The following is a 24,764-nucleotide window of genomic DNA, read 5'->3' on the forward strand; positions in this document are numbered from 1 at the left end:
CTGGCAGGGGTTGGGAGAGGAAAGATGGAGGATGGGTGAAACTTTTAGTCTCTCTGGGGATGTCTGGGTAGCTGGGCAGTCTCCCAACCATTCCTGGATGTACTCATAGACAAACCAGCTTGGGGCTTCTGGTGCGGTACGAGCTTAGGTGACCCTGCTGGAGACAGCATCTTTTGCCCCTTTGGGATTCTGGAGCCGTCCTGGTTGATCTTTACATGGTCCAGGAACAGAAATCTCCATTCTCCACCTTCCACCTCAAGTCTACCTCCTTTGTTCCGGGCCCCTGTAACTGGCAACAGAAGGTGATTCTGACCATCCTGGGGGCAGAGAGAAGAAGGAAGAGGGACAAAAGTTGGCCAGAGGTAAGAATGGGGGAGGCTGGATCTCCTGAAATTGGTCCTCAAAGAATCAAGGGGGAGCTTTCTTACTTTCTCTGCTTCCTCTTGCCTACTATTTCTCTCTCCAAGTCACTGCCTCCCCACTGCTGATGTATCTACTGCTCACTTCCTTCCACCTCTTCTTTCTTGCCTCCCTGTCTCCCTGTCCTCTGGGAGAGTCCTGGTCCAGGCCTCCTCCAGCTCTCAGCCTCGGGAGAGGAGAAGCACCCTGGCCCTACAACCCAGCGGGATGGTCTTGTAGGAATGGCATCACTGTGTCACAGTTTCAGGGCCTTGTCTGTGCCCTTTGCCCATGTGGCCTGAGGCCTGGCGTGTGGAGCAGGCACGCCTGGGATAATGCAGGACAGCAATGCATAGTTGCTGGATGAATATTCCGATGAGCACATCCCAGCCTGGCTGGGGCTCTGGAGCAGGATGTGGTTCCTGGGAAGACAGACAGTGACTCCGGGCAAGGGACTCTTAGCCTCATTCCAGCACATGGTGGTAAGGCCGGGACACTCCTCCAGGAAGCTTCCCAGAGAAACCTGCACAGGCTCCTGCCCCCCTCCTCCTCTCTCGAAAATGCACACCAACACCTATGCCTTCACCTGGGGCAGTGCCCTCTCTGTTTGAGCAACCCATGGCTGGCTGAAAAGAATTTCCGAAGGCCCCAGAACTGGAGACTAGGGAGCTGAGAGCATGCTGGGAAGGACCAAGGCCAGGAAAGAGGGACTAACAGCAAGGATGGAGACATCCAAATGGTGCCTGGTGGTCCAGTGGTTAAGACTCTATGCTCCCAGCATGGCCAAAAATAAATAAGTAAAAACAAACCCACCCCAAAACAGTGGCTGTGAAGCTCCTTCCACGTGCCAGGCAGGCTGTGGAGACATGGGAGGGGCACTGACCTGGGCGAAGGTGTTTGGGGCAGTGAGCAAAGGCCTGAAGGAAGTGGAAGCCTTGTCCAGGAAGGGGAGGGAAGGTTGTTTGAGGCAAAAACGTGTAGGACAGTGATGATGACGGGAGCCAGTGGGACCGGGGAGTCAGGAGCACGAGGAGCTCCGAGGAGCAGCAGTTCTCCCAGGAACGCCACGGTGCGGGCATCTCATCACTTGCCATAAAGCCCTTCAGTGCTCTCTGTGGATTAGGATCTAGAAGATTCCTCGGACTGTCAAATAAGACCCTTTGCGCCTGCTTCCCCTCTTCCTCTCTGTATCTCATCTCCTCACATCCTCCTGTTCTCTTCGGCCCCTGCCCATTCCCACCCCCGCCAAAGCGGCCCCATTTCCTCAAACCTGGTGGGTGATGTCCTGTGTCCACGTTGGGCCCCACAGATAGGGAACATCACTGCGGACAACTCTATCCGCCAGGGCTGATACGCAAAGAAGGCATTTGAGATGGGCCAGCAGGTGGCTGTGAACTGGGTCAGGATAGATCAGAGGGCAGCATGGGATGGGGGCAGAGCTGGTTTCTGATCTGGGCTCTGCTGCTCCTAGCTGAGTGGTTTGGGGCCAAATGCTTAGACTTTCTGGGCCTCAGTCGCTTGTAAAAATAGGTTGTACTGGATGGTGTGAATTTTTTTTTAAACTTTTTTTTTTTCCTGGTTTGATTCAACAAGTAGTCCTCACACTGTGGTCAGTCCCCTTGTTATGCCAGGTACTCAGTGGTTTCCAGAATGATCCAAGGTCTTTAGCCAAGCAGTGTGCTGGGGAGGTCAGGCAGGTGTGGGCATCTCTAATGAGGGCTGGCCTCTGGGGCCAGGGAGAGGTAAGCATAGGCTAATTACACTTTCTTGTCTTCAGAGCACTTAGCCCAATTTGTAGTGATTTGTTGTTGGTTGTTTACTTGTACCTGCCTCCCCTGAGACGCTCAGTGAGCCCAGGGACCATGTGATGGTTTTATTCCTTGGTGTCCCAGGGCCTGCCACAATGCCTGGCACATAGTAGGTCCTTGATGACTACTTCCTTCTGGAATGACTGAAAGGCCACCCTTCCACACGGGGCACTTGTTATACGATGTTACAACACAGGATGCAACGTCAAAAGCTTCAGACGGTGTAGAGCAACAGACGCTAGGTGGGTCATGGAGCAAGTGAGGATGGGGAGACACCCCATAATCTTGAGGCTGGCTCCGGGGCCCCTGCCCCACGGGACCTGGCTGCCTCCTCTTCAGGCTGAGCTGGGCTGCCTGGGACGGTCCTGTGGTTGATGCTGGGTCCTCCGCTTGGGATGTGTCATGGGTCCAGCCACAGGTGGACTCCCAGAGGCCTGGCCTCAATTTCCTTTGTTCCCACTCAGCATAGGGTGGGAACTCCGATGCCCTCCTGTCATGGCCTGGTGCCTCAGACGGGAGAGAAGATGAATGGTCCTCTTCATGAAAGAAAGAGGCAGGAGGAAGTCTCCAAAAGCTAGTAGAAGCCTCATTAGGCTTAGACTTTAGTCAGGTATGCATTCGGGGCAGGGCAGGGACCAAGGCATAAGCCTCCCAGGTCCCTCTCCTTCCACGCAGGACCCGAGGATGGAACACATGTGGCCAGGACCCCTGGTCTAGGTGGAAGGTGGGCCTACCTTCCCTGGGAACCCCAGCCCATGGCCAGCTGTGTGGGTGTGAGGCTCATGCCCATGGCATCCAGCAGGGCTGCCAGGCCTGCTTCTGGGCGGAGGGGGCAGGAAGGAGGACGGCACCAAGGAAAACCAGCAGGAGGGCTCCACTTCTGGTGGCCGGTCACTGCCTCCCGGGAGGGCGCAGCGCATACCCCGTTCCCCGGGAAACACTGCACCTGCTCACCTGCTTCCTCCTCCAGGAGGAAATGCCAGGTCTCAACAACAGGGGACTCCCAGTGGCCTGCTGCCCACTCTCCATCCACCTATCATGGCTCCAACCACCACCCCCACAGGGATAGTTCCCCCCAACAGCCCTCACTTCTCAGGCCTCAGACGCTCATCTTTCTTCTTCCCTTCCCCACACCCCTCCCTCCCCCAGCTGCCTCTGAGCCTTTTTGCTGACCACTCAGCCAGCCCACCTGCCCCCTTCCTCCAGGAAGTCTCCCCAGATAGCCCACTCACTTGTCTTGGTGGGGAGAGCGCTCAAGAGCAGCCTCTGTGGTGGCCGGACTTTGTTTTACCCACTGTTCCATCACCACTGGCCCATACTAGGTTCGCACAAAATAGTTGTTGAGTTAATACAGGGCATGTCCTCTATTATTTAGCGCTTGTTTCTATGACTCTCTTAGGCAAGGGTCTCTTTCTTGCAGTATCCTCCCCCATTAGACAGGACCCTGGGGACCCCAGTTTCCCCTCCAGCGAGTCTCCCTGCGACTGGAATCCCGGTTACTGAGGACACTGTCTAATCTTACCTACCCTGGCCAACTGGGCCTTCATTGAGAAAAGGCTTTCTCCACCTCTCCTGGGCGCAGAGCAGGGGGATGTGTACAAAGATCAGTGAGGCTTTCTGATCTCTGGACTCTTTCCATCTGGCCTCTGCCTCCAGGCCAGCTGTCCATTTGGTTCCAGCCTCCTCACCCTTCCATCGCTGGCACTGCACACAGCTATTTAGGAGGCGTCCACCTCCCTGGGGCTGCTTTCAGAGAGGAACAAAGAGGGACTGGAAGGCCAGGGTGGCTGACAAAGGCAGGATGGGGAGGGGTAGGGCATCTCGAGATGCTCATTTGTCAGCTCAAACTGTGCCCTGAGCTTCAGCGACTGTTTTATCTGCCCTGATAATAGACCGAAACCATGTTCTGCTCCCTGTGGAGCGACCAGTGCCCGGCCTCTGTGAACCTGCCAGAATGGCAGCAGCCCCGGGTGGTGCTGGGGCACTGTGCCAGCTGACACAGGCCGGCTGGCACTGGGAGGCTGTGGCCAGGTGGGTAGCCATCAACCCACAGTCCAGGGATAGATATCCCACTGTGCAGGGGTAAGGCAGGGATATCCCACTCATCCAGCGGTCCTCAGAGCCCATATGGGGCACAAGGGAGACTCTCAGGATGAATCTTGAGGACTGATGCTTGAGTGATGGTGGTTTATGGTTCATTTATCTTTGTATCCATAGCACCAAGCACGATGCCTGGCATACAGTAGCAGCTCAGTGGTTGAGTAGTGTGCCCTTGGCACCTATTTATCAGAACCTGTCATGTGTAGGCAGCTGTGTCCTCCCTCTCCATCCTTTTTTTTTTTTTTTTTAATTTATTTTATTTTTAAACATGCCGTGCAGCATGCAGGATCTTAGTTCCCCAACAAGGGATTGAAACTGTGCCCTCTGTAGTGGAAGCATAGAATTTTAACCACTGGGCTGCAGAGGAAGCACCCCACCCCCCACCAAATTGAAGATCCAATTGGCTTTATTGGTGATTCATGAATCGGGCAGCATTCCCTCTAGGAACTAGAAGAGCTCTTCCTCCCTCTCCATCCTTCCATCTCTTCCCCCCAGCACCTGTTGGGGATCTCTGGATGCAATGAGATGTGGGGTCTCCAAGGCAGCTGTCTATGAAAGGCTGATCTGAGGTCAGCCCTGCCTGCTGCATCCCAGGGAGAAAGGGAGGAGGAAGTCCTTCCGTGTGTCCCCGAACTCAAATTAGTACCCAGGCTTACAAAAAGCACTTAAAAAGGTGACCTGGTTTCATGTCCCCAACACTCTTGTCAGCTGAACATCCCTGCGCCCTCCTTGTGCAGAGGTGTGGGACTGAAACTGGTCTTCTGCCTCAAAATGCAGCCCCCAGCCCAGGCTTCCTATAAGTTCTGAGGTTCTGGGGGAAGCTGGGAGGAGCTGGGGTGGGGATAGGCCAGGGAGGGGTGGGGAAGGGGAGGTGGGCAGAGGAACAGGATGCAAGGCTGGACACACCCCACCCAAACCCTGGGCCTGGGCTGCTGGATGGAGCCAGACTGGCCAGTGGGGATCTGACAACCTCAGCTCCTCTCTGAGGTGCCCTGTTGCCTACTGAGTGGACAAACAGTGCTGGGTGAGATCGGAGACTAATGAGTGTTTTCCAGCGGGCAATTCCTCTATGTGGAGTTTATCTTCCTGGGTCATCGTTCTGCACTCTGCACTTAGCAGGTAATGGCAGCCTGGTCTGGGGCTCCTGCCTGCCCACTGGCCCCAGGGCCCTGCAAACAGATGGCAACCGATGCGGGAGAGAAAGGCAGGAGCAAGCAGGAGTGGCAGCCCAGCCCCGCCCTGCTGCCCTGTCCCTGGTCACTGCATGTATGTGTGTCCACAGCCACGCCGGGTGACTGCCCGGATCTGGGGACCCTCACAGACACCCATACCTCCTTTCTGACCTGCTGGAGCCTCCAAAGCCCCCTCACCAGCCTCTGAGGTCCCTCACCCAGCTTTCTTGTCCTCCTCTGTCCTCAGGAAGCCAAAAAGGGAGATGACAGTGCTGCTGGCCAAGGACCCTCCCACTCACCGCGTGAGGCACCGTGCTTCCTGTTCATGTGACTTTCTAAGTCCCCAGGACCATCCATCCATGTGGTAGGAGTTATTGTTAGATTACAGTTGAAGATGCTGGACTCTGGGAGGTTAAAAGGACTTGTCCATGGTCACCAGGTGTGGTAGATAGAATAATGGACCCCCAGAGCCCGTGAATATGTTACCTTGAATGGTCATAGACTTTGCTGACATGAAAAAGTGAAGGCTCTGGAGATGGATAGATTATCCTGAATGATCAGGGTGGGCCCAGTATCATCACCAGGGTCCTTTTCATGAGGAAGAGGGTGCTGAAGGGTGATACTGTGAGAGACTCCTGGTGCTTGAAGAGGGAAGGGGACCAAGGAAGATGGGTGGTCTCCAGCAGCTGGAAAAGGTGGGGAAATGATCTTCCTCTAGGACTTTCAGAAGGAAGGCAGCCCTGCTGGCACCTGGGCTTTAGACCATTGAAACACATTTTGGACTTCTGATCTCCAAACTATAAGATAACAAAATTGTGTTGTTTTAAGTCACTAAGTTCATGGTTACAGCAGAAGCAGGAAATGAATATGTCCAACTGGTAGCAGAGCTAGGATCTGAACCCAGGACGCAGCTGGCCCCCTGCTCCTTCTACCTTACATGACTGATGTAACTGCCACTTTTTCCACCTCCCCACCCACACCCACATTTTCCAGACTGAAAGCTGGGTCCCACAGCTTGACAAATGAAAGCCAGGTGGTGAGGAGGAAGGAAGGAAAGATTCAAAACTGGGAAGGAGGCTAGATTTCAGGCATTCCTCTCCTAACCCCAGCCTCCCTTTCCTGTCTCTCTCCTGCTGGGGTCAGGAATGCTTAGAAACATGCCTGTGGTAGACCATTTCTTGGGGGTGCAGAAAACCATTTCTTGGGGTGCAAGTAAGGCAAGGCTTGTCGTGGGTGCTGCTCCTTTGAAGCAGAGTGGGTGGGATGGGAGGGGGTGTCTGAAGTCTCCTCTGGGACCCAAGGGGCGATACCTGTGTGTCTGGGAACCTGGTTATGGAAGGATCCAGGGGTCCAGCTCCTTGTGTGTGTGTGTGGACATGTGAGTGGGCAAGTGTGTGAGTCTGTGGGAGTATCTACTCACACTTCTGTTGTGTGAACATGAGCTTGGGGGAGTGGGCGCCTGCTTTCTCCTTGGTGTGAGTGTACAGGTGAGTGTGCGGGAGCTGGACTGGGGGAGGGGCGGTTTGCCGAGCCTGGCCAGCATTGCCTCACCCGTGACACAGCCGCTAATGACTGTTTGCCATTGTCTGTGTGGCGGTGGCATCACCACGGCACTAATGACAGTCTCCCCTGCCTAATGACCTGGCTTCTGCCCCATCATTTAGGAGCCACAGGAGCACTGGGCCCCGGGGCCCAGAGAGATGTTGACGAACTCAACACATTTCCCGCTGGGGTGTCAGTGGGGGTGGGGAGAAATGTAAATCCCACCCTCCCCTGAAGCCCTCAGAGGGTGCCTCGTGTGGTTTGGAATTTAAGCTGGCCGATAGCATTCCTAGGTGAGAAAGGTGGGCGGTTGCAACCTGGGCCTGGCATTGCTCCCGCTGCCCCTCCCCACGAGTCGCCCTTGACCTTTGGTAGCCAGACCTACTTTAGCTTCCATGGGCCCGAGTCAGGCTTCCAGTCCTTCCTCACCTCTGTAAATGAAGACAGCCTCTCTGAGCAAGCCTGTCTGTGTCTGGTCTGGGGGTGCCCCTGCGGGGAGCAGCGAAGGGGCCTGGGGCAGCCCAGGGCAAGCTACCCTCTGGAGTCCCACTAGTGAAGCCTCACTCACTGACCTGACCAAGCTGTCTTTATGATTGAAATGAAGGTAGAAGAGCCCTCTGGGGATTTTCCTGGCCATCCAGTAGTTAAGACTTTGCCTTCTAGTGCAGGGGGTGTGAGTTTGACCCCTGGTTGGGAAGCTAAGCTCCCACACGCATTGTGGCTAAAAAGCCAAAATGTAAAAACAGAAGCAGTATTGTAACAAATTTGATAAAGACTTAAATGGTCCACATTAAAAAAAAAAAGTCTTAAAAAAAGAGCTTTCTCGACTGAGAAGGAGATGCTGGGGAGGGGCTGTTGGTCCTTTTCTGTTTGCTCTCAGAAATGTGTTCATGTTCTCTCATAGCTTTGAACCTGCTCTAGCCTATCAGCTTCCCTGGTGGCTTAGAGGGTAAAGCGTCCGTCTGCAATGCGGGAGAGTGGGGTTCAATCCCTGAGTTGGGAAGATCCCCTGGAGAAGGAAATGGCACCCCACTCGAGTACTCTTGCCTGGAAAATCCCATGGATGGAGGAGCCTGGCAGCCTGCAGTCCATGGGGTCTCAAAGAGTTAGACATGACTGAGTGACTTCACTTTTTATCCTACTGATGTTTCCCATTCACAGGTCTGTCTCCTCCTACCGTAAGGTTATCTAGAAAAGCAGGTAAACTTAGTCCTTTGCCGAGCCTCAGTAGAGACTCACCAAAGGATTTCCGGCTTAATGAATGCACCCCCAGGACTAGCTGTGTGACCTTGAAGTGACTTGCAGCATCTTCCTTTGCAAAAAGATGGACTCCTGCTTCAGCCTGTATGGTGTATCAACACCATCTTACAAATGTGCCCATTTTATAGGCAGAAGAATCAAGGTCCGGGGGCACTAGTCCACACAATTAGTGTAGATTCAGTCCCACATCACTCTCTTGCCTCATCTTACTGCAGTGTCTGAAGGACCCCAGTGTGGACGCTGCTTTAGCTCTCAGACTGGTTCCGGAGGTCAGGGAGAAGGGAAATGATCTTGGAAGGGTTTGCAATGCTCCAGAGCGAGAAGATTCCCTTGAGGAGGAGCTGACCTCTTCCAGATACTGCCTAGAGAGTCCTGCTTGGAAAGAACCTTATCAGGGGCCTCCTGGCAATCAAGGCAAGAACTTGGCCGTGGGGAGAAGTTGCCCATTGTTGGAAGTTTCTCTGTGACATTGCTTGATTGTCAAGAGGGAAAAATTGCAGGGAAAGAGACATGACTTAGATTTTAGAGTCTTTTTTGGCACTCTGTAAGGTCAGGGACTAATCCTCTAGCAAAGTGGGCTTAATTAACAAGGGAACTCACAACAAGTGACAACGATAAGAAATATAGCTTTATGAGAACATTTGCAAAGCAACACATGAAGAAGGGCAACTGAATACAGGGAAAACTTTGGATCTAAGTGCATGGGGTGACGGAATAAGTGGCAGTAAGAGCTGGGTGGGGTTGTCCAGGGAAACCTTCCCGGAGCAGTGGGGTGTGGACTGACTGAGGAGGGGCAAAGTTATCTTTGGGGTGGGGACAGGAAGGGAGAGCATCGGGCACCTAGCATCCCAGAGGCATCATTATTCTGGAACTAGCCAATCCCCAGGAGCTGTGCCCCAGAGCTCTGGCTCAGTAACCTGCTACCCTTGAGCCAGGTCCTCCTCTCCAGGAAGCCTGGCTGAGTCTTGGCCGGTGGGCCGTCCAGGGGTCTTCTCTTGGGATGTCTGGGGAAAGAGATGAGGGAAGAGTGTGGAGCCTCTGTAGAGGCCGAGGAAGGTTCTGAGAAGTGGAGATAGGATGCTAATAAGGCCTCCTATCTCCTTCTCAGGAACCAGGGCACCAATATGGAGGACGACAGATCTGTGGTCAGTCTGTCTGCATCTTGGACTTGCTTTGGGCCTGGGCTCGAGGCCCTGGAGAGAAATGTCAGATGCACAGAGCTGCTGAATGGGAGGGGCCCTTAGTCCACCCCCTTCTGGAACAGAGAAGGACTGGAGGGCTAGAAGCTGGGAGGGGAGGATAGATTGTGTAGGTGGGGGAGGAGGTGGGACAGACCCAAGATTTGGGGAAGAGGGGCTGCTATGGTTTTTGAGGCATTCCCTGGAGGGTGACCGGCACATCCCAGACTGCCTTCCACAGTGGGAACAGCAGACATACCTCAGGCACTAGTGCTGGGCGCTGGTTGAAGAAGGAGGGGACCAGATCCGGGGTGGTGCCCTGTGGGCAGGACTGAGCAGCTGGAAGGGGCAGGCCTGGCTAGGGTTCCCTGGTTGAGGGGAGAGGGAATGTGCAGAGGGAGGCTGGCTGAGGTGAGAGCAGAACGGGGAGAAGAAAAAGCACCCGGAGGGACAGCTGTCTCCAGGCTGGGGGCCTCACCTTTGAATCAAGAGGTGAAGGGAGCCTCTGATAGCCCAGTAGAGCTTTGACTGCAGTCCCAGGACTCAGGTGACTCCTCACTCTGAGGCCTGGGGTTTCACCACCAGGTGTCCCCGTCCTGAGTCCAGGAACTGCAGCCTACTGGACCAGGGCTGGGTGGAGGGGGTCTCTTGACTCCAGAGGTGGATTTCATGGTGGATGGAGGGGAGGTAAGACACAGGAGAACCTTGGGTCTGAGGTTGACACCTCTGGGGATGCCCTGAAACTAGGACAGAAGCATCTATTTAGGGATTCATAGTCACTTTTAACTGGCATTTAGATTCATGCCTGTAGTAGCCTCAGGAATGACAAAATTTGAACATCTGTCTCCTGCCCAGCAAATTCTGCCTGCTTGGAAACAACAGCATCCCATTCAGGGCCATTCAATGATTTGGAACAGACAGAAGCCAAAAGAGGTGCAAATGGAGAGACTGATGCTCCGGGAGGAAGAAGGAGTCTCTCCTCCCCTAATCTGTTGTCATCTGGGGGACAGGTGGGCAATGGGGGAACCTGGGAAGAGGAGCCAAGATGGGGTGTCAGCAGCCAAAGGCAGTAAACAGAGGGACCTCATGTCTGAGCCCTGTGGGGACGACTCTGTTGTTGGCCCTCGCAGCCTTCCCGCCTTTTTGTCCTTGGGCTCTGTGCCCAATCCATGCTGTCAGCACCTGCTCCCTGAGCCAGCGCCTGGCAAAGGCAGCTATGAGATCATGGGGTGGGGTAAGTTGGCAGGCCCCCTGATCTCCCTGTAGGAGCTGCAGCAGGTGCAATTGTGGAGCCCTGGGCCTGGCGCCTCTGTAATCTCCTTCCTGGCCTCATCCCCTTCCAGGAAGGCGGCTCCTCTTACCAACCTGTGCAGCCTCATCCAGTTTGGTCCCCAGACTCCACCAAACGTGGAACACTGGCTCATACCATAGCATGAGGACTTGAGGCTAGACTTCCAGAAGGACTTCCTACTCAAGTGATGGGATGATGGGATAATTAGGGACACGCATTAAACACATTAAACAGTCTTCACTGGGCACTTACTCTGCACGCTGTCAGTCTCAAGCTCTTTGATATATCTTGAGGGTCCAGTGAGGTGGGCCACTGGAGGACCAGGTGGGCTCCCAGGGGCTCTCTCATTGCCTCATGTAGTGTTCAGTGGTGAATAAGACAGCCTTCTTGAGGGCAAGAAATGGAGGTGAAAGAGGCAGGAAAGATAAGAGGTGAGCTCATGTTCCAGAGGATGGAAGTTAGCACGCAGAGGTGGGTGGGCCTGTTTCTGTTTGACACCTCTTGAGTCAGAAAGGAAGCAGGCACATCAAAACTGCAGCAAGAGGGATAAGGGTGAGACACCGAGACCTCCTGACTTCCGGGGCTGTGTGTCATCGGCACGTGAAGGGCGTGTTGTCTAGGTAGGGAGAGCAGTTTGAAGGGCTCAGTCTGGAGGTGGGGGGAGGGGGATGGATGACTTGATTTTGGGGTCTTTGTGCAGGAGTTGTGTGTGTGTGCATCTGCATGGGCATGTGTGTATACTCAGCCTCTAGTGATGTATTTTCTGCCCCACCTGACTCTGAGCCCTCTAGTGCGTCTCTGTGCTTGTACCACAGGCACCCAAGGAAGAATATCCCCTTTGCTATGGTCTGGAATGTACTCTAGATTTGGGTGCAAGTCTTGACTGGGGACCATCCTTGTTCCCTGAATGTCCTCCAGTTGGACAGACCACTTATTCTGGGCCTGCCACCCTCACCCTCACCCACAAAATGTTTTCTCTGCCCCTTCTTCAGGGACCCCTACTCCCTTCCTCTTTCCTGAGGAAGAGCTAGAGTCAGGGCTTTAAGCTAGTGCTGTGCATGTCCTGAAACTTCCCTGTAAGACCTCAGTTCCACTTTGACTCATTCACCCCTGAGTGAATTCACCCCTCATCCATTCATTCCAACTTCCACAATATCAACCCTGCTGTAGTGAGTCCACATGTACAGCACGCATGTGTGGAGAAGAGGGATGCATGTGCCATCCCTGGCGTGTAACTGGGGCCAACGCTTGGTGTACCCTGTTGGGTACTGTTGGCTGCTGGCCCCTGTCTGCTCTTGGAGTTCAAGTCTGTATCCCTTTACAATAGGTTTGGGATCATATCCTGTGTTTAAGGCTCAATGGCAACATACAGAGTCAGAATCCTAGATGTCAGGGCCAGATTAGACCTTAGGGACCATCAGGGCTCATCTACCCTTCATTTATAGACAAGGGGTCCCCCAGAGAGGGAAGGGCTTTGCTCAAGGTCATACAGGAATTTGGAGCACATGTTTGGGCTTTCCCATGACACAGCCCTTTCCACCACGTACTTTGCCTCCCTAATTTTCACCAGCCCTTTCTCTCTTTTTCTCTTGTCTGTGCTTCTCTTAGACTTCCCTTTCAAATTCACCCATCAAGACCCTGCCATTCCTGAAGGCCTAGACTGCCCTCCTTCATTCTGGAACCGACCTGAGTACTCTCTCCAACCTTCTTCTGCACCATCAGCAGCATGTTCTGCTAATTCTCACTCCTTAATTGTCTGTAACACAAATTAATGCTTGAGTACTTGATGCTCTAATGACCTGGGTTCCAATCAGGCTCAATTGCTTCCCAACTGTGTAACCTTGGGCTAGTTACTTAACATTCTTAGTGCTCTGTTTTCTTGTCTGTAAAATGGGGCAGGTGTTTGAGCCTGAGTGAACAGTGAAGCTCAGAGAGCTTGACTTAGAAAACACCAAGCTTGCAATCCGGAGTGTAGTGGGTGTGGGTGGTGAAAGGCAGGCAGCAGCCAGATAGTGGGGCCCCTCAGCTGGGACAGATTATGCTCCTGGTGGTGGGGAGCCCTTGAGGTCTTTTTAGAAGGAAAGTGACAAGTCCCCACCTGGAGTCTGGGGTGGCTGTAAAGTGGGGTGGGAAGGGCATGGCCTTAGGAATCAGTGGATCTGGATTTACATTTCAGGTCTTCCACTGGTTAGCTGTGTGATGCTGTACAGATTGCTAGATCTCTCTGAGCTTCCTCTTTCTGTCTGCAAACTAAGAAGGATATCTACTCCATAGACGTAAAGGGGAGGATTAAATGAGAAAACATCTATAAATTGCTCAGCTTGGAGTCTTGCACTTAGTAAGTGCTTAATGAGGAGTAGCCATCGTGACTGTTGTGGCTGTCACCATCCACCAGCTGGTATCCACCTGCATCCTGGCCTAGCTTTGTCCCCGGGTCTGTCTGGCCCCCAGGTGACAGGGTCATTCCTCGATTTCCAGCCTGGAAGCTTCCCAAGGGCTGGGCCCGCATGCATGGTCTCCCTGCTGTAGCTGCTCCAGGAAGTGAAGGTGCTGGGAAAGCTGCTGAGGAGGGGTTGCACTTGGGGGCCTCTGGGGGGCTCTGCAGAGGCCCCAGGGACCTGCAGGTAGGAGGAGTGGAGTGCTGGTGTCTCAGACCCTCCTGGCCACCCATTGCCCTTGTAGAGTCTGAGGGGATTAAGGTGAGCAGGGAGCTGCATGTCAACAAGATGTACATCCACCCTCCTCGCTGGCATGGCGAGCCAGCTCTCCCAGAGATGGTCCTCGGGGCCCCAGACACTGCAATGGGTCTACTGCTGCTTGTGGTGTGGGGTGTTGTGGGGAATGGATGGAAATGAAGCCAGAAAAGTCTGCAGGGGTCTTGAATGCCATGCTGAGGAGTGAACACTCTCCCAAGGGGAGGGCCAGCTATGAAAGGGAGAGACATAGTCAGATGCAGGAGCTGCAGCGCTATGGGAACGGGGAAATGGGGGAGTCTGACTTCAGGTTTCATGGAGGAGGGAGTGATGGGGGATGGTGTGCTCCTGGGGACGGGGCATAGGGTGGGTTGGTTGTGGAGTGGGTTGCGGGGTGCAGGGTGTCTGGAGCAGGGTGTTGAGGTGCGCCCGCACATGTGGGAAGGGTGGGAAACGGGCAGGGGTTGAGGCAGTGCTCTGCTGGAGGGGGAAGGCTGAGCATAGGGCTGAAGCTGGAGCGAGAGCAGGCCAGGGGCCTGACCGTGGCCTTGGCTCAGCCTCCTCCTCCCTTTAGGCCTCAAATGCTGGTTGGCTTCACAAGCCCTCAGACAAGACAGGCCGCTTCTCTGAACCTCAGTATTCCCATCTGAGAAATGGAGAGCACCACACCTTCCCTTTGTCACGTGGAGTATCCAACTAATAAACAAGTCGCTGTTCCTCAGTCTGGTCCCGAATTCTGGGGCATGGAAGTTCAGAGAGCCAGAATCTGTGGCAAAGGAACTTCCCTGAAGGTCCAGTGGTTAAGACTTCACCTTCCAATGCAGGGGATGTGGGTTTGAGTCCTGGTCAGGGAGCTAAGATTCCTCCGCATGCCTATAACCAAAAAACTCAAACATAAAAAAATAGAAGCAATATTGCAACAAATTCAATAAAGACTTTAAAAAAAAAGATCCATATAAATAAAAAAGACAAAGAATCTGGCAGAAGCCTCGGTGGGCTCTGGGCATGATATGAAGCTCTTGGAGTGCTTGGGAGGGGCTGCAGGGACTAGGGTTCTGGGAGTGTGTCCAGGGTGAGGAGCTGGTGGACAAGATATGGGTCCATGGCCTCCTTTGCTCCTCTGTAATCTGAGCTGGTGTCTCAGAACATTCCAGCTTACTAGGCTCACTTCCTATCCTGTGAGAATGCGACCAAGAGTGGGACCAGGGTTGGATGGAAAGGCAAGATGGGGTGACCGCTTAGACATAAAGGGGTGAGAACCTGGAACTTTCCCAGCTCCAAAAGTCTCCAAATCTTGGCGTTTTTACAGCTCGACTTCTTACTTCACAGAGCCCTGAGCAGGAGGCAATAGGCCTGTGGTTGGCAGGAAGGATTCCGGCAACAAGAAATTCCAGCTCTGTCTCAGGGGTCCCAGCTTTCTCTAGACCCCAGGGGAGCAGTTGGGTGAGCTGAGGTGAGAGATGCTCACACCCTAGGGCCCCTTCCTGAGGCACCTGCCATCTGGGTCTTGTGGGAGGGGTCTTCATGTGTTTGGTGGGTGGCAGGTTAGGGCTGGCCAAGGCACCAAGGTGGATTGCTGTTGGTGGGGTAGGATGGAGGGTGGTCCAGCCAGCCTAGGAGACAGAAAGAGCCACCCCTCTTTCTGGTCCTGGAAAAGGTGTACTGAGCCCTGTCGCCATCTGCAAGTAGCCTCTTTCCTTCTCATCTCTCACACGCCTCCCTTACCTCCTTCCTCTAGTGTCCCTCGCATCTCTGGCACATCCTTTCATCTCCCTCCGTTTCTCTCTTTTTCTTCCCCCAGTCCTTCCCTGTCTCCTGGTTCCCCCCAGGACCCCCACGTCTTCATTTTTGCCTCTGCCCCTTGCTCCCTGTGGTTCTCTTCCACTCACTTGTCCCCGTTCAGACTTCCGTCTTGGAGTCCTTGCCCACCTGGGTGGGAGGTTACGCCACACACTGCGGGAAGCTCAGAAGTTCGGGGCAGTCTTGTCTGCAGTCCCTCTCCTCCTGACGATGAGAGGACCGTGCCTAAGGCCACTTCTGTCCCCAGGGCTTTGGGCTGAGCAGCGGCCCCTGGAGGTGAGGCTGGGGATTGCGGCTTTGTGTAGGCTTCAGCTCCCTGCTGGCTCACGCTGTCACCCCAGACATCGTGAAAGTCACACTTGTTTGTGTGGGGGTGTCCCTGAGTGTGTGAAGGTGTGTGTAGATTTGGGTGTGTGTGCCTGGTGTGGGTGTGTGGTTGGAGTGTGTCTGTGGTTATGTCGAGTGCATGCAGTAGTGTGTGTGTGTGTGTGTGTGTGTGTGTGTGTGTGTGTGTGTATTTGTGAATGGAATGCAGGCTCCTGCAGACTGTTGCTTGTATGTAAGCGCCTTGGATACTGGGGCTTGTGCATGTGCACACTCCAGAGCACATGGAACAGTGGAAAGACACATGGCTTTGTGGGTTCCTGGAGGAGAGCTTGAGGGCTCTGGCAGGTAAGAGTTCATCTGTGCTTGGGGACACCACTGAGCATGGGAGTAGCATGAAGGCAGAGTGTGAGTGCGAGTGAGGGGCTGTGAGCATGCGTGTGGGACCGCTTACAGCATGCACCTGTGTGTCCAAGACAGGCTGGCTGCCCGCGAGGTAGGTTGGTGTGTATATGTGTTACCACTGCAGAGGTGGGGAGAGGAGCCCCAAGGGAGGGGGACTGGGTCTGCGGTGCACGCGACACGGAGGGTGGGGGCGGGGCAAGCTGTCTTTGTGGACCTGCGGAGCAACTCCTCCTAGGCCAGGGGTGGGGCTGAGCTGAAAGGGGAATTAGTTAGTGATTTATAAGCTTCGAAAGAAATGACTCCACCCCCAATCAGGCCCCAGACACAGTGAGTCCCACGCATCACTCAGGCCTGACATCATCCAGGCACCTGAAACCACAGGAATGAGAAGAGACTGCCTCCCTTACCTGCCCACCTGCCGCAGGCTAAGGCCGGGAGAACAAGCACATTTCCCGCACTGAAGCACCTCCTGGGTGCAGGAGCCCGCAGCCCAGCTGAGGCCCCAGTCCCAGCCAGAGAACCCTTCTCTGCTGCCGAAGCAGTACCCTGGCAGGGAGTGGGACACCTGGGGGATGCCTTGCTGGACCTGGGGGCCAGGAACCCCCCTTTCCCAGTCAAGCCTGGCTCCTCTAGGAGAGCCGGGTGGGCCCCCTGCAGGCTGCCCTCAGGGACTGAGAGGGCTTAAAGCAGAGGGCAGGAAGCCCTCAATAAATACTGGCTGGGGGAATGAAGGAACAAATGATGGTTCCCAGGGTGCTGGCTGGCCCCAGGGAATCTCTCAAGGGTAAGTGGGAGGCTGGCTCTGTGCATGATCTTTTCTGAACCTCACTTTCTTCCTTTCTAGGAATTAGCCAACAGTGTCATTATACCAATGAAATATGGCAGTGTGCCTGGTGCTTGGCCCATGGTAGGTACTTAGGGAACCATAGGTATCTCTTCCTTGAGAGCTGACAGCTGCCCTGAGCCCCTTCCAGAGTTACCCCTGGGCCAGCTACGAATCAGCTACCGTGGGGCAGCAGGAATCCCCAGGTTCCCATTCTGGAAGCATGAGTCAAGCCCGAGTCCAGGAGGAGGGAGGTCACACTGGGGTCAGATGCTGGACCCAGGCAGGAGCAGGCATGCATCTGGTTGCTACCTTATCATGATGTGATGCCCACTGCCAGTGATGGAGCCGGGAAGCCAGGGCCCTAGGGCTGAACTGAGTACCCCCAGGTCTGTGGGTTGAAGGTGTTGTTGACATGGGCTTTGTGATATGTAGATGCTTTTCAGATAAAATATCCTGAAAAGGACCCAGCCAAGCCCTGGAAGGCTTTGCTTTCATAGCTGTTGCTGCTGCTGGGGGTGGGGCCTCTGGCCCTGTGGCTGGGGACTGCCTCATTTCTATCAGAGCTCCTGAATCCAGCTTGCAACACCCAGAGACCCATCTTGATTCCTCGAGAACCTCTGTTCTTCATCTAGATTTTAGCAGTCTCCAATGAAGACCCAGATGAACTTTCTCTAGGCTTTGGTGAACATTGGAGATGTGGAAATGCTCACTTTGAACTCTCTCCTACACCTGTGACTAGGCAGGAGGTTTTGTCTTTTCCTGTCTCTGCAAACTGTGACCATTCAGCACAATGTACAGTGCCCATATATTGGGTGGGCTTAGGTGGGGATGAGTGTCTCTTGCAACATTTAGTATTTTCACTACACTATGTAGATCCCCTGGGCTTCCCAAGTGGCGCTAGTGGTAAAGAATCCACTGACTAGTGCAGGAGATCTAAGAGACCCAGATTCGATCCCTGGGATGAGAAGATCCCCTGGAGCAGAAAATGGCAACCCACTCCAGTATTCTTGCCTGGAGAATCCCATGGACGGAGGAGCCTGGTGGGCTACAGTCCAGGGGCCTCAAAGAGTCAGACAAGACTGAGCGACTGAACACACACATGCAGATCCCCATTGCCTGGTTTCTTATCTCTAGGCGTCATTGCTTCTCTGAAGCTGGGAGTTTGGGCTTCCCTGGTAGCTCAGGGAAAGCGTCTGCCCACAATGTGGGAGACCCAGGTTCCCTGGATTGGGAAGATCCCCTGGAGAAGGAAATGGCAACCCACTCCACTATTATTGCCTGGAGAATCCCTTGGACGGAGGAGCCTGGTGGGCTACAGTCCATGGGGTCGCAAAGAGTCAGACACGACTGAGTGACTTCACTTTCACTTTCTTTCAAGGACAGCAAACTATGACTTACCCATTCTCAGTTGCTAAACATACCACTCCAGACATCCATGTACAACATGTGATTTGCATTGAGATGGCTCAGAGAGCCTTTGCACGTGGAAAATTAGGGGGAAGTTGTGGTGATGGGACTTATCTCTGCCACTCAGACATGAAAAAAAGAAGTCCACTGAAGCACATACATGCACACACACACACACATACACACACACACACAGAGAAACAGCATTCATGGAGCACTGGCTGTGCCCCAGCCCATATTAGAGACTGGGAAAGAGTGGATAAAGCGATGCCACTTGAGGTTGACTTTGCACAGCTTTCACCTACAGCAGCTCATAGTCACTCGGAGGAGATGTTGTTCAATCGCTAAGTCGTGTCTGGTCTGACTCTTTGTGATTCCATGGATTGTCACATGCCAGAATCCTCTGTCCTCCACTATCTCCCAGAGTTTGCTCAAATTCATGTCCATTGAGTTGGTGATACTATTGAACCATCTCATCATCTGCTGCCCACTTTTGCCTTAAATCTTTCCCAGCATGAGGGGCTTTACCAATGAGTCAGCTCTTTGCATCAGGTGGCCAAAGTATTGGAGCTTCAGCTTCAGTCTTTCCAATGAATATTCAGGATTGGTTTCCTTTAGGATTGATTGGTTTGATCTCTCTGTAGTCCAAGGAACTCTCAAGAGCCTTCTCCAGCACCACAATTTGAATGCATCAATTCTTTGGTGCTCAGCCTTCTTTATGGTCCAACTCTCACATCTGTACATGACTATTAGAAAAACCATAACTTTGATTATACAGACTTTTGTCAGCAAAGTGCTGTCTTTGCTTTTTCATACGGTGTCTAGGTTTATCACAGCTTTTCTTCCAAGAAGCAAGCATCTTTTAATTTCATGGGTGCAGTCCCTGTCCTCAGTGATTTTGGAGCCCAAGAAAATAAAACCTGTCACTGATTCCACTTTTCCCCCTTCTATTTGCCATGAAGTGATGGGACAAGATGCAATTTGTTTTTCAAATGTTGAGTTTTAAGCATCTTTTCCCTCTTCTCTTTCACCCTCATTAAGAGGCTCTTTTAGTTCCTCTTTACTTTCTGCCATTAGAGTGATATCATCTGCGTATCTGAGGTTGTTGATATTTCTCCTGGCAGTCTTGATTCCAACTTGTGATTCATCCAGTCTGGCATTTCGCTTGATGTACTCTGCATAGAAGTTAAATAAGCAAGGTGACAAGATATAGCCTTGATGAACTCTTTTTTCCCAATTTTGAACCAATCCGTTGTTCCGTGTCTGGTTCTAACTGTTGCTTCTTGATTCACATACAAGTTTCTCAGGAGATAGGTAAAATGGTCTGGTACTCCCATCTCTTTAAGAATTTTCCACAGTTTGTTGTAATCAACACAGTCAAAGGATTTAGTGTAGTCAACGAAGCAGAAGTAGATGTTTTTCTGAAATTCCCTTTCTTTCTCTATGATCCAGTGAATGTTAGTAATTTGATCTCTGATTCCTCTTACTTTTTCTAAACCTCTGCCTTTCGAATAGCTGGAAGCTCTCAATTCATGTACTGCTGAAGCCTAACTTGAAGGATTTTGAGCATAACCTTCCTTGCTAGCATGTGAAATGAGTGTAATTGTATGGTAGTTTGAATATTCTTTGGTATCGCCCTTCTTTGGGATTGGGAAGAAAACTGACCTTTTCCAGTCCTGTGGCCACTGCTGAGATATGTATTGACAAATGTGTATTTCTTTTCCATTCTTGAAATTTGCAGAATTAGCTCAGGGAAAACAATAAACCTACTAAAATATGCAAAAAATGAAGCAGCAACTTTGCTGAGTAGCCGGAAAACCCCAAACCTCGCAATCCCGCAATGACTGACTACTGGGACACCTGCTCCCAAAACAGCCCTCTCCTGGGTCCCTAGGCTACCGCATCAGCGGGGTCCTGCCCCCTGCTGCTGGGGACACGATGCTGGGAAACGGCACAGAGGTCCAAGGACAACAGAGTTTGGTGACTTTATGGACTAAATACATATTTATTGTATCAACAATGTGACGGTACCAGAAATTCAAGGTCATTTGCTCTTCTCTCTCCTTCTCCCTTTCCTCTTTTCTCCAAGCTCTGCCTTCTCTCATCCTTTAGGGTCTGATGGGAGGGGGCTTGGTGCTAGCAAGGTGTGGAAAGTATCCTGGTTTGCTCCTCCTCTTAACCTGAGTCCCAGAGATCATAAGCTTCTGAGCTCTTCCTAAGTGTCCCACGCTGAAGTTCCTCACATAAGGCATGGCTGAAGCTGCCACCCCAGCCCTCCCAGCCCCTGGTCTGATCCCTTGAGCTGTTTGCCCAACCCACGCCTGGCAGTCTGTCCCCAACCGTCAAGACAAACAGGTTTGGCTGACCGAACTGGTTGCAGCCTTTGCTTTTAGTAAGATAAAGAGTCAGAGCTTCTGGCCACAGCTGAAATAAACTTTTTGAACTTAATTTTCCTCTGAATCATCTCTAACTTATGGAAAAGTGGCAAGGATAGTACAAAGAACTTTTTTTTCTGAACCATTTTGAGAGTGAGTTACTGACCTGATGTTCCTTTACCACTCAAATATTTCATGTGTATTTCTTACAAAGACATTCTCTTTCACTCAACCACATTAGAGCCATCAAAACCAGGAGATTAGTATTGATACACTGCTGCCACCTAATCATCAGACCCCAATCTGAGGGGGTCTCAGATTTTGCCAGTTGTCTCCGTAATATCCTCTGTAGGGAAAGCATCCAGCGTTAACTGCATTTGGTCATCACATCTTCTTAATCCCTTTTAATCTGGAACAGTTTCTCAGTCTTGATTTTCATGACCTTGACACTTTTGAGGATTATAATAAGCCAGTTATCTTGTAGAATGATCCATGAGTTGGGTTTGTCTGGTGTTTCTTTGTGAGTATGCGTTATGGGCAGGAGTACCACAGAAGGGATGTTGTGTGTCTCCCTCCGTATCCTGTAAGGCAGTGAATGATTTCAACTTGTCCCATTATTGATGATGCTAACTTTGATAATAGCTGGCCAGGTTTCTCCACTCTAAAGTACCTTTTTTTCTCTTTGTAAATAAAATGTACCTTGTGGAGAGATACTTGATCTCCAAAGGATCAGGATACAATTTAAGAATCCTGATCCTTACCAAATTTCCTCCCACTAGGACAGCTGCTGTTTCTTGGCTTCTTACTATACTGATTGCCAAATCCAGGATTACTTCTACATTTATTAGTTGGCATCATCTGTATGGGAAATAAACCTCCTCTTCATATTTATTCATCCATTCATTCATTTATTTATGTTAGAGTAGACTCAGCGATTCCTATTTTATTTACTCTTTATTTTGAGGCTCAGATTGTCTCAGCTTTGGCCGGTGGGAACCCCTTCAAGTTGGCTTCTGTGTCCTTTCGATATAGTCCTTCCATTCTTTAAATTTCTGGAGCCAGGTAGTCCTGAATCATCTTGTGATTTATCTGTCCCAGCCCTGGAACTTATCATTTCTCCAAGGCAACTTAGCTTCCTTTGGTGGAGAATGGTATAGAAACCAAGATCTTGGCACTGGGTATGCTCATAGCTTTTGAAATGTTGCCAGTGATTTTCCAACTCTTTAGCCAGGAACAGAATGTTACCTTCAAGCTTTAATCTTCTGGACTGGGTGACTATGAAACCTGTTCAGGTGGTGGACAACATGGACATAATGAAACTTTTAATGGAAATATATGGGATTTCCCTGGTGGTCGAGGGGTTAAGACTTCGCTTTCCAATACATGTGGCAGGGATTCAATCCCTGGTCAGGGAGCTAAGATCACATAAGCCTCACGGTCAAAAAACCAAAGCATAAAACAGAAGCATAGTGCAACTAATTCAATAAAGACTCCCACTAGACACAATTAAAATTAAAAATAAATATATATTTATTGAATAAACAGTTTACTGAATCTAAGACATCAGTGAACAGAGGTAAGGAATACATATGTGTGTGTGTGTGTGTGTGTGTGTGGGCTTCAATACTTTGGCCATTGGCCATCTAATGCAAAAAGCTGACTCATTGGAAAAGACCCTGATGCTGTGAAAGATTGAAGGCAGAAAAAGAAGAGGGTGACAGAGGATGAGATGGTTGGATGGCATCATCAATTTAATGGACATGAACTTGGGCAAACTCCAGGAGATGGTGAGGGACAGGGAGCTGCAGTTCATGGGGTCACAAAGAGCTGGACACGACTTGGCAACTGAGCAACAACCTTCATTTGAACACAACTTAAATCTATTTTTTAAATTTTTTTCTGACTAATTTGAAGGCCATGAGTCCATATTTATACCTTGAATATCAATCCCAACACACCACATGGGTCATTTTAGTTTTCACACTTCCATCATCTCTTACAGCCACTGTCCCCAGCCAAGAATGCCCTCTTCTGTGTAGAGACAAGCACCCCCTGCCCCATCCCCTGCCCATCCCTACTGCTCTCTGGCATGGATGCCTGCTTCCTTTGGCCCCATCTTACAGCACTGGGACTGAATTATACAGGCAAGTAAGCAACATTTTGGACTTTTCACTGACCAATGAATCATTACATTTTCCGATCTTTGGGAGATTTTTCTCAAGACCTGCCCTTCAAAATGATTCTTGTTTTGCCATTGTAAATGTTTCAGACTGCATGGTTAATGTTTGGAAGATAGAAAAAAAGTCATCCATAATTTTACCACTCAAATACAACCATCATGTAGTATGTTAGTGCATTTCCTTTCAGTTTCTCCCCTGCATGCACCTGTTTTCTCTTAAATATAATTACAGCTTTAATGTTGCTGCACCTTTCGGTCTGCATGTTTACCTAAGGCAATAATAAAAACACTTACTACTTATGAAATATGTAGTGTGTTCCAGGCTCTGTATGTGTTGTTTCCTCTTTAATCCTTACTGTATCTGCAAAGTAGATATTTTCCTGATGTTAGAGATAAATTGAGGCTCATGGAGACTGTTAAAAATTACACTTCTAGTAAGTGATTGAGCTACGACCGGAAACCAGATAGCTCTGACTTCAAAGTCTTGTTTGCTACCCACCTCCCTGAAGATACATATATAAAAAAAGCTAAGTCGCTCAGTTGTGTCCGACTCTTTGCGACCCCATGGACAGTATAGCCCACCAGGCTCCTCCGTCTATGGGGTTCTCCAGGCAAGAATACTGGAGTGGGTTGCCATTTCCTTCTCCAGGGGATCTTCCCGACCCAGGGATCTTCCCCACCCAGGGATCGAACCCAGGTCTCCCACATTGCAGGCAGACGCTTTAACCTCTGAGCCACCAGGGAAGCCTGAAGATATATATAGATATAGATATAGATATAGATATAGATATATAGATATATAGATATTTTTTTTTTACATAGTACAGCACTAGTTCCATAACTCTGATGTTAAATGCAGGCATGTACTAATGAGAAATTCTTTCATAACTTACACAACTGTTCCCGTCTTGCAGGATATGTGGGCTGCTGTCTCTTTCTCCCCCTCTCCCTTCTCCTCCATCTTCCTCTTTCCTCATCTTCTCTCCCCTCCTCCCCTTCCCCACACACACTGCCTTAATGAACATCTTCACAGATTTTTTTTTCACTAATTATTTGCTAAAGGTTTGACCTAATTTGAATGCCACACTGAAATGACACTGGCATGTTATCATTTTAAAAAGAGAGCCTATAATTTAATAGGTAAAAAAAAAACACCCTTACTTGATTTAATTAGTGTATATTTGAATACAAGTTTGTTTTTATTCAAGGAGCATTTAAGGCGTATCTGCTGTTTACTAGGACTGATGGCAGGAATGGAAACAACAAAGATATTTTTATTGCACAACTCAGTGCGAAAGCCAACAGCAAGGCACCTCAATTCATTCAACCCATGGCTAAGCTGATTGTTTTAGGGATTCGGTCATTGCTCCTAAGACCGAGGGGGTGATGTGCGGGCAAATGTCAAAACGATGAGTTGGTTTAATCAGCTCAGAAAAATGTGGTGTGGGCTAGATGGGATTCCCAGTTGATGGGTGTAATCAGTTCAGTTCAGTTGTTCAGTCGTGTCCAACTCTTTGCGACCCTAGGGACTGCAGCATGCCAAGCTTCCCTGTCCATCATCAACTCCTGGAGCCTACTCAAACTCATGTCCATCACATCAGTGATGCCATCCAACCATCTCATCCTCTGTTGTCCTCTTCTCCTCCTGCCTTCAATCTTACCAGCATCAGGGTCTTTTCCAATGAGTTGGTTCTTTGCATCAGGTGGCCAAAATATTGGAGTTTCAGCTTCAACATCAGTCCTTCCAATGAATATCAGGACTGATTTCCTTTAGGATTGACTGGTTGGAACTCCTTGCAGTTCAGGGGACTCTCAAGAGTCTTCTCCAACACCACAGTTCAAAAGCATCAATTTTTCAGTGCTCAGCTTTCTTTGTGGTCCAACTCTAACATCCATACATGACTACTGGAAAAACCATAGCTTTGACTAGATGGACCTTTGTTGGCAAAGTAATGTCTCTGATTTTTTAATATTCTATCTAGGTTGGTCATAGCTTTTCTTCCAA

General features: G+C 50.9%; 1 protein-coding gene across 1 annotated transcript; it reads right to left on the reverse strand.

Annotated features, from left to right (window-relative positions):
• Positions 1–10,512: 10,512 nt before the first annotated feature.
• Positions 10,513–10,888, reverse strand: C5H12orf80 (chromosome 5 C12orf80 homolog). The gene is given in 2 exon segments (XM_027543497.1): positions 10,513–10,746; positions 10,748–10,888. Coding segments are annotated over 2 exon segments (375 nt in total).
• Positions 10,889–24,764: the final 13,876 nt, after the last annotated feature.

The sequence above is a fragment of the Bos indicus x Bos taurus genome, chromosome 5 (assembly GCF_003369695.1).
Source record: "Bos indicus x Bos taurus breed Angus x Brahman F1 hybrid chromosome 5, Bos_hybrid_MaternalHap_v2.0, whole genome shotgun sequence".
Classification (NCBI taxonomy): Eukaryota; Metazoa; Chordata; class Mammalia; order Artiodactyla; family Bovidae; genus Bos; species Bos indicus x Bos taurus.